The sequence below is a fragment of the Rhipicephalus sanguineus genome, unplaced genomic scaffold (assembly GCF_013339695.2).
Source record: "Rhipicephalus sanguineus isolate Rsan-2018 unplaced genomic scaffold, BIME_Rsan_1.4 Seq164, whole genome shotgun sequence".
Taxonomy (NCBI): Eukaryota; Metazoa; Arthropoda; class Arachnida; order Ixodida; family Ixodidae; genus Rhipicephalus; species Rhipicephalus sanguineus.
In genome coordinates this window covers 30,151-40,001 of record NW_023614658.1, presented here as the reverse complement: position 1 = coordinate 40,001, position 9,851 = coordinate 30,151, and the positions used below count along the sequence as shown (strand labels likewise).

At 43.2% G+C, this 9,851-nt stretch overlaps 1 protein-coding gene across 1 annotated transcript; it reads right to left on the bottom strand.

The window, feature by feature from the left end:
* Window positions 1–65: 65 nt before the first annotated feature.
* LOC119376601 (programmed cell death protein 10-like) lies at window positions 66–2,710 on the bottom strand (the record flags this gene model as incomplete). The annotated part of the gene is made up of 5 exons (XM_037646383.2): window positions 2,566–2,710; window positions 1,985–2,038; window positions 1,381–1,504; window positions 434–560; window positions 66–147 (listed from the first exon to the last, which is right to left on the bottom strand). Coding segments are annotated over exons 1-5 (459 nt in total), but the record flags the coding sequence as incomplete, so codon positions are not given.
* Window positions 2,711–9,851: the final 7,141 nt, after the last annotated feature.

Below are 9,851 nucleotides of genomic sequence, written 5' to 3'. Positions count from 1 at the left end.
GTGTCTATGCTTTTTTATTTCCAATCAATTACATAGCACATAAAAACCTAAAAAGGAATACGCACCTGCTTCCTGTATGGCGATGGAATATAGGTGGAAACATCATTAACAGCATCCAACAACTTCTTGATTGCACTGGCGATCTCCCTGCAAGATGAAATTTATGATCAATAAAAATACACAAAATTATTATAAGGAACTCAATTTAATAGACGAAGGGCAATTTAATAGATGAAGGTGCTAGCGTGGCCCACTAGCACTTGTTCAGCGTGATGTATGGCAGAATTATGGCGAGTGTCATATGTAAGAAATGATGCCAAGGAATTTTGAAATATGCGCATACGTCAAGGCACTAGAAAAAATGTGCTGTACCCAAAGTTCAACAAATGAAAAAGCTATATAAGTTGAGGATAGAACTACACCTGACACTCACTTAATTGTGTCCAAAAATGTCTTGCGATCGTTGATTTCGTCGGGGATACGACTGAGAACTTTTTTAAGGTACGATGCACGCCGGTTGAATTCTTGGAAAGCATCCTCCGTCCTGGAGCACTTCAGGTCTGCATTGTAAATGGTTACAAATGCTGTAAAAACACACACAAAGGGCCTGCAAGAGCCTACAACATGAGAAATGTCCCTTTATGAAATTACTGACAGACTTACACAGCCCTACAAAAACAGTGTAAGTTCAAGTCCTTGAACACATCCAAATCCTCCAATAGTGCAAAGTTTCTAGAACTGTGATTTGTGACAACAAAGCGCCCTCTATACAGTTCAACGAGGCACATAGAGGTAGCTCTGGAGTGTGTAACAACTGATGCCAAGCATTATCCATTAAAAAGTAAGCAAAATATCCAGCAGTGGCTTCCTTTGCATGACTTAATCCACTCTGGAAAATGGGCCTATAATGCAATGTATTGAGCGCACAAATAAAGGTATTAGTATCTGCATTAAGCAACATCTTCCATATTGACACATTCAAAACAACAGACTTCATACTAATTCCAGAGCTTTTATCAGTGCCTTTGCTTACACAATACACCAACTGTAACAATATCGCAAACTAGTAAAGAAAGATAAAGCATCCAAACATACGTGCAACCTTAGCTTACTGACTCGTTTGCACATGCTTTTAAGTGTAAGTGTGCATTTATGCCTAAGAGAAATTGAAGGCCCCCGACAAGTCAAACTTATACAAGTGTAACATAATGCACTTTCATTTGCCATCTATAGGTAATGATTGGCTCCTTCATGCAAGCTACAGAAGGAAGCCATTCACAATTGAGAACTTCAATCTCACTCGGGCTTGATTTCAATTGTAAGTGCTTGTGTGACACTGGTGTTAGGAAATTCCTGCAACTACACTTGCATTACACATACCTTCATTGTCTGGAATTGAGCCTTGAAGTTTCAACAAACACTCTGTGACATTTACAGAAACGTCAGTCTCTTTAATCAATCCCATTACGAGGTCGTACAGAAAGCCAGGATGTTCCATTTCAACCTGAAAAGAAAAAAAATTACCAATCGTTTACAGCACATGTGACAGTCTGTTACCACGCGCTCATAATTAGCAACTACCACTGTCTATAAGCAGTTGTACGTTTTGAATAGCTCAATAATTATTAACAATGTTTAGTCCTTTGCTCACGATGGCTACAAACAAGAGTTTAACTGCAGACGTAGTAGAAGTCACGATTTAATATTATTAATTCCTAGTTCTGACACTTGGCCACGGCAACTTCAAACATTTTATTCAGATTCAAAGCAAGGTTTTCTTTAGCTTGTTGAATCATGCACGAAACGTAGCCGAGCACTACACTTAACACACAAACGTACGACGAGCTTTATTTTCACAAGCTGTTCTTACTGCATTCACTTGTTTCCCAGCATTCACATGTCAACGCAACATACCCCTGCCGTGTTTTTAAAAGTAAGCTACAAGATCAACAGACAGTTCACTGTAGAGGACACTGAAGCTCACCTTGGTGACTGCTCCTTTTAATGTTTGGGCTGCCCCTAAGTCTTTTCTTTCCAGCTGTTGAGTGAAAGGACATACAAACGTGTAAGAATACATACCCAGCACATCTCGAAAGTATCACCGCTCGATATAGAAAGAAGACCAGGGGCTACGGTACGAAAACGGACGGAACAGCGATTTCGATCTCTTCCCGCTTCCGACAGAGGCCCCCCTCTACAACGTTACGAGTCAAACAAACGCCAAGAAACTGACCAGGGCAGGTAAAGTGGGCTTTGCGTGAACGCTTGGTGTCGGAAGGTCAGTCCATATATCAAAACCTCGAAAAACCCTCTCGCAGAAAGGCGAACTACGGCGGGCGTTCGTCAGAACGGCTCTGAGCGAGTGCTAGCACGAACTCGCGTCAAGTTGCCTCGTTCATCGGTTATCCTGGCGACAAGAAACAGTGACAACTAGGAAGAAACAACGTAAGGAGCCAGAGGATTTACAATAAAACGGCGAAAGTAAGGCTGCAGCGTTGGTAGCTGCGGTAAGCGACTAGCGTCGACAGCTCGAAGCGGAAAGGCGCCGCGGAAATGACCACTTACCTTGTCCAATATAGGACGGATCAGCACGGGCAGCACGAGCGACGAGACAGGAGACTCTTCTCCCATTGTCATGCTTCGGGTGTTGTGCTGTGGACCCGATGACACGCGAAGAAAGCGAGATCGATTTCGCGATCAGCTGCTGAAATCTTGCGGACAACTACAGTGTTCTAGTACACTGTACGGACAACCTACGCGAGCTGCTGGCCCGATTACCATCGCCAGCCACTTGTCACTTTCGGCGCGCCGCCGCCTTGTGACGCGTCAATCGCGTACGTTACTTCCGGTGTTGGACCGGAAAACGTCGTCTGCTACGCCGCGCCGCGCTTTTCCCATAGAGAAAGAAAAAATATTTTTTTTCTTTCTCTATGCTTTTCCGCCGAAAAAGAAAAAAAAATATATCCGCACACACGCGCTGCTGCCGTGTATCCAACGCGCCAATTTTCACCGCAATACACTTACCTCGTGCAGAGAGCACATATTTACCTGCCTTACTTCTGTTTGATAGAATGTATAAGCAGAATAAATAGGCAGCCTTGCAATCTTTCAAAACCGAATCGTGGAATTTATTCCTGGAATGACAGCTGCGAGGCGCAATCGAAAAATGAAATATCATCCGCGACCGTGGTTGACAATGCAGGATGAAATCCGAGCCGTCAACTTCCTCGTACTGTTTAGAAATGAAGGCAGGCCATCAATTAAACGTGCACGCAGCAGTTTATTTTGACACCCTATCTACATTCCTCTATCGCAGATCCTCACGTGTGCGTAATAAATAAGTAAATAAAGACACGAAAACGTTACCCGTTAAGTCCCCTGTTTGCCATTACCGGACCTTTCGAGTGTGTCTTCCTTATTTCACGCTGATCCAAGATTTCCTTCCGTCGCAGTTATATCACAACGATCGCTGCGCCGTGGGTGTCACAACGCAAGCGGAGAGCAGAGAAAGAACCTGTTTTCGTGACCTGTCGCTTGTCGTGAAGGCGCAGAGCGCACGGCTCAACTCGTGGAAAGAGCGATAAGCAAACGCACAGTTCGGTTTCATCGATACTCTCCTTCTTCGGTAGAGCCGTGCTAAATTCGCGAGACAAGCTCCTGGATCGAACACTGAGCACGCACGCTCATGTAGAACGTAGCCGCAAGCACACGCGGGGCCGAATACACTCGTTACGCCCATGGCATAAGGCGAAATATTTTCTAGTACGTTCCGAATTACCTTACCTCTATAAGATAATGAAAACCGCTACCGGCTTGTGACGTAACGTTGTGGCACCTATTTTGAATACATACGTCACAGTGCGCATTTTAAACTTGCTTTAAACATTGTTTCCAAGTGCCTCATATGTCATTACAGGCTGTGCTACATGACTGATGATTTGAAGAATCAGATTTCTGTCAGAAACGGAGCAATTAGTTCATGTTGGTACTACTGCATGGAGATTCAAAACGAATCACCATATATATTTAGGAATCCTCTGGTGTCAATTATGTATACAGCTGGCCTTAATGTAAGTAGAACGTGCAAGTAGCAATTAAAAGGAAATACAGAACAGTGTAATTGTGGAGGCAGCACAATTACCACTGCTTATATGCCTCGCAAGCTATGGCACGCACGTCGAAGAGGCTCAGAGTATGTACTCAGACAGAAAAACTGTGCGGCATTTATCCACCTGGGTGATTGACCAAGAATGTGATACAAACTTTCAGAATTGCTATAGCTGGAGGTGACAATTAAATCGGACACTGTTCACTTTCCAGTTTTAACACTGGAGGTTGGTTGGTTGGTTGATCCTCAGCTACTTGGCGCAACCCACCGTGGGGGATCGGCCATGAAACAACTGGTACCTTGTTTTAGAAATAAAATTGTTTTAAAATCCGAATATGTTCAGGAATGGATGGTATAAAAATAAATTCAGTGATCCCCAATCCAGATTTTCAAAAAAGAAAAGAACCAATAGGTTGAAACAGTGAAATTGTACATAAACTTAACATTCTATTCTTTTTGTTTCCCGTAAAAAATCACACACGGCTTCGCAAACGTTCCTGTGGCTAAAGCCCATTTCAGTTGGGTTTAAGCTTTTCGTTCCGCCGATTCACGTGACCAGCTCCACAGAAAGCGGGTATGTGCCAAGCAGCTCCTAGCATAGCCATGGGCAGTATATATGGCGAGGGCGTGGAAAAGGTAAGTGAGGGTAAAGCACGGCATAGCCTTGTATAGTATAACATAGCAAGGGGTGGGAAAGAGAATTGAGGGCCTGAGTGATGCGAGGGTTAGGAGAAGGGACGGCAATATAGAAAGAGGTAAGGAAAGAAAGAAAGATGTAGAAAACGATGAAGAAACAAGAAGACGAAGAAAGATGAAAGAACTCAGTCTGTGTTTGCCAGGCAGTGGTGCTTGCTTTCCAGCTCTGCCGTTTACTCAGATTGCACAGGGAGCTAGATTGGGAGCTAGGGGGCCGCAATCTAGCCAGTGCAACCTGAGTAAACAGCAGCCTGGCTCCTCCATTCCTTATCAGTAAAGTTTATTCCTCCTCCTCAGATTGCACATGCATGGAACTGGCATTAATTATTTTTTCCTTGAATGTTGATCCAATTATTAGAATAGTTAGAGGTATAAAACTTTGCTTCCAATTTAAAAATGGTCTTCAGTAATCATTTACGTGAAGTCATCGAATTCACAATCCCTTGACAGCAATTTGATTTTTCCTTGAATTTTGCTGTAGTTTCATGGACATGTCAAATAGAGGCATTTCAATCACACATATATATTAGATATATGCACTTTATGACAGTCTTTGCTGCACACCTATACAAAATGGCTTTACCCCAAAGACTACCCTTCCTCACAGATTTGATGTGCGTACACAAAGACTCGCTACACTGTACAAATGTTGCGACATCCTTTTGAAGAAAGATTAAGAAGGATGAAAAAACGAAATACTAATGCCATAACTCCTAGCAACAAGCTCTGTACAAAGTAATTATAGAGCAAATATGAGACAAGGGCAACAGAGGGGAGATTCACCAGTGTTACTCTTTCATCATATACTACCAATACACTCGAACTATTCTCATCAAACTTTGTAAGACAAAGCCTTGTAGTCATAGCTATATTCCAACCCTACAGGTCAGTGGATTACTACCACATTTTGAAAACAATGCCTCGCATCGCAGCCCAGCAGCTGTGTACAACCACATGTGTCAAAGCAATCGTGCACAGTGGCTCACACTGGGTGCAATATATACACCATCACAGGCACCACATGACATCCTGTTATGTGATGTACATTAGCTTTATGGAAATATAACCAAGTGTGCCTGAAGAAAATTTGACTGTACTGATATATAGCATGTCTAGAGTCTTGGTGTGCAAAAGCATTTTACAATGCTTTCAACACTGTCCTAAAAGGTGAATAGAAAAAAAAAGGCTACTTTACTCAAGCACAGTTCTTTGTACACAGGTAAAAAAAAAGGAAGGCTTTATTTCTGAAAATATCTCTTAAAAAGCATCACCAGAAGCACAGAGCATCTTTGTACAGCACATTTTATAACAAGGTATTAAACAAAGGTATACGAAGTTGAGTGTTACATGTATACAATTTTCATTTTGTCCAAAATCCAGCATTAATGTGTGACAATTTTTTTTATCCACATTCACTGCCGCTGCCCCGCACGGGAAGTGGTTTCGTCATGGTCCAAAGTCTCTGGAATGGAGGCCGGTCAGCCGAACCTGATGCTCTGAATTATCTGGAAAATTGCTGGAAAAGATGCAATACAGAAAAACAATTAAAACTGTTTGAACTACTACAAAATGAAGTAATGCAAGCTGTTGATGTGAGTGGACACAATAACTGTACAATAGCAACGAAACCAACATCTATCATGGAGGAATTGAGTCAGTGCCATATTGCATGCATCACACTATAAACAAACGCTATCACACTTGCTACCCCCTATGTACTGTTTGGCACCTCAGTATACAATGCTGAAGAAGCGAATGTGTGTTGGAAGTTGGAACAAGCACTCGTGAACGTATGATGGGCTGTGAGCATAGATATCAAGGGAACCTGAAACAGCCCCGACAAGGTTTAACGAATATATTGAGCCAATAGCACAGGTCCCTCGGATCATTAACAGGCCGATCAAAGTACTCTGCATAAAATGTGTAAATTATAATTATAATGTGCAAGTTATAACTAATTGTAAACTTTTCAGCCACCCTTGTTCTGGGATGTCAATCGTGCACCAATCCGTCTGGCTTTTTAAATAGGCACTAACGAGTAAAATGATTTTTCTCATATTAGTAAAGTACTCTTTCACGATACCAAAAACACCACGCTTGCTGCGAGAAGACGCTTAATAAGCGAGAAAACGCACAAAAACGAAATGTGGATGGCGATGCCACCCTGAAGTTTCCGCACCATTCGCCGTGACGTCGCATGTTTTGACGGCGCCTACTAGGGACTACGTAGTTCCTAATCGATAAAAATGAAGTACACTGTCCTCTGAGGGGGCCATAGACTTAACATACCAAATTTGGGATAATTTTTTTGAGCCAATGGTGCCAAAATACAATAAATACACTTTGAAATCCATGACGTCACACGGGGATATTTTGGCGCGAAATTGAAAAATGAAAATTTGAACATTTTCTCCTGTACGAATAAACCTATGATGGCAAAATTAACGACATTAGAGTTCTCAGAGCACAACTTATCGATCTAAACCATTTAAATGTTTCTCTTTAGTGTCCCTTTAATGAAAGTTTGTGCCGGAGAATGAAATGCAAGAGGCCAGGTTTGTGGCAGCAGCTGGTAATGCAAAATATCAAGCAGACAAACCATGGCAATCAATCCCGACCGCTTGGAGGAAAAGTTGGAGAAAAGGGATAGCTTCTGAGGAGGGTAACCCTTAATCACCTTTACCATGCACTCACGCTCTGACAGCACAAAGTCAAAGAAAAAAAAAACAGAACTATGCAAATGGGCATCATGAAGCCATGGAATTTGGCAGAGAGCTGCACTCAAGGGAGTTACCAGCAGAACTGCAAAAGTTAACACCAAGTAAAAGTAAGTGTCATCTTCACCAAGCCCAGATGTTCAAGCTACTGCTTTTGTCAAGCAAGACACTGAAGACATTCAGTGCCTCTCCCAACACTTCTCTCTGTGTCAAAAACAGAAAGGCAGTGGCTGATGCAAGTTCACTACCGATGCTTCAGAAATAGCGCTAGCAACTGTACAATTCATGTGCTATCCTGCATCAACACAAAATGCTCGTTACCTCTGTGTTAAAAAAAAACAACACCTAAATTTTGATTGCTTCACCAATTTTGCAAATCGGACAGCAGTACTGCTCCTTGAGGTAACTAGCTACTGCTCTGTAACAACTTTCCTCACAACTCCTTAGCAATTTCAGAACAACCTGGTATTCGCCCTGTTTCCATACGTGCTCGAAGGTAATGAAATATTCTCTAGCAACTACCAATTGTGCGAAATGCCAGAGAAGTTCAAGAAGAAGCTGCAGCCAAAGTAAATTTGTAAGTATGGCTGTTAATTCACTAGGCTTCATAAATGGGTGTGCATTGCGATTGCAATGCCTTTGTGTTTGCAATGCCTTTGCGTTGTAAAAAAGTTGCTAGGTTTCTATAGGCACAATCTTGTGAACAATTCTTGACACGATACTGGACCGAATGTAAGCAATTAGCTAATACAAACTGCACGAGATGGTAAAACTGCAATCCATACACATTTATACCTAAAAAGCTTCACCTACCAATTATTTGATCACTAATTCAGTGACCGCCAAGAGGCAATAATAAGTATTTGGTGCACTAAGCAACTTCTAGTGCACAAAGCTAGACACTTAACAGATAAAAACAGCGACAAAGCACTAAATTTCACAGTTTTAGGCATGCAAAGATACTACACATATACTCATGAAAATATCCTTTATACTGCACGCTCTCAGTTGCAAAATGTCGTATTAAGGTACCATATAGCAGAACACAAACAGCCTGTGGCTAAATCCCACATGCAATGACCCCATTCCACAGAGTACACTTCAAGGCATCGCTTTAGTAGCAGCATTCTACAAAAGCACGAAGCAGGTTTCCGCGCATCCTTATCAAATTTTGCAGCCGCTGATCGCGGTATTTTTCGTTTCTCTGGGCGCGTGGAAAGAAAAACGTACGACTGTGTTGCTAATGTCACGATCACTTTCCGATTTGACCGTAAGGCGACAGAAAACGTCGCAGTATCGAGGTCCCAGGTGACAGCGCACCAACCATATGGGTTTGCATCACTCACCGGAGCCGCAAACTACGAAGATGAAGAATGCGAGGAGCCATGGGCCAACCGGGTACTTCTCGTCCTGGGGTTTCTGTTGCGGAAACGCAAATGTAGGGAGAGAGAGAGAGAGAGAAACAAAAACGGAAACGTCAGTGCATATGCGATTTGACAGCTGCGCGCAACAAGGGCAGCACCAAAAAGACCATGCTGCGCGTCAGCACGACATAAAAAAAAGCGAAAACAGATGCGCAGCAACGAAACAGGTGTTCGCGTTTCGCACGGCACCGGAAAGATGGTAAAAATACACGCACTCATTCGACACGTCCGTGATCGCTTTTAAAGCTCTCCTGCCGCAAACAGTTGCGAGCTATTTTAAAAAGAAAGAAGACAGCACGGATAACGCAATCAGGGAAACAAGAAGCGCACAGTAGTGGTCTGTAAAAAAAAACAGGGGCACAGGTGTTGCGCAGTGGTCACACTGAGTTCGTTGTTGCAGCAGACAATACATTACTGAATGCTTCGTCTTTGAGACGATGGGGACTGCGCAAGCGAGCTTGTGCGGCTACGTTTTATCGCGCTCACTATCTCCTGGTGGCCAAGACGTCCATCTGCGCAGACCGACCATATTTCACCGACAGCACACACCCGGCAAACGGTGAAGTTGGGTCAAGTAGATGGCTGATACCCAGTTCCTCGCATCCGCAGGAAAAGGATTTTGTTCTCGGGAAAACATGAGAGCGAGATGGACGCGTTAACGAGAGAACGGTGTGCAACGTCAGCGACGGCACGACTTCGCAGATGACGCGTCGCCAAAGGCTACGCATCTCCACCACTTCTTCATCCGGTCAATACACGCAAATGCCGTAGCGAAAGAATGAAGTGAAGCCCCAGAGGTGATGCGCAAATGCGTTCGAGTTAATCAAAACGGCGTACTACGCGAACAGTTTGATGATCGCTTCAGGCTATCTCCCTTTTTTCGACAAATGCGAGGACACCGGTGTG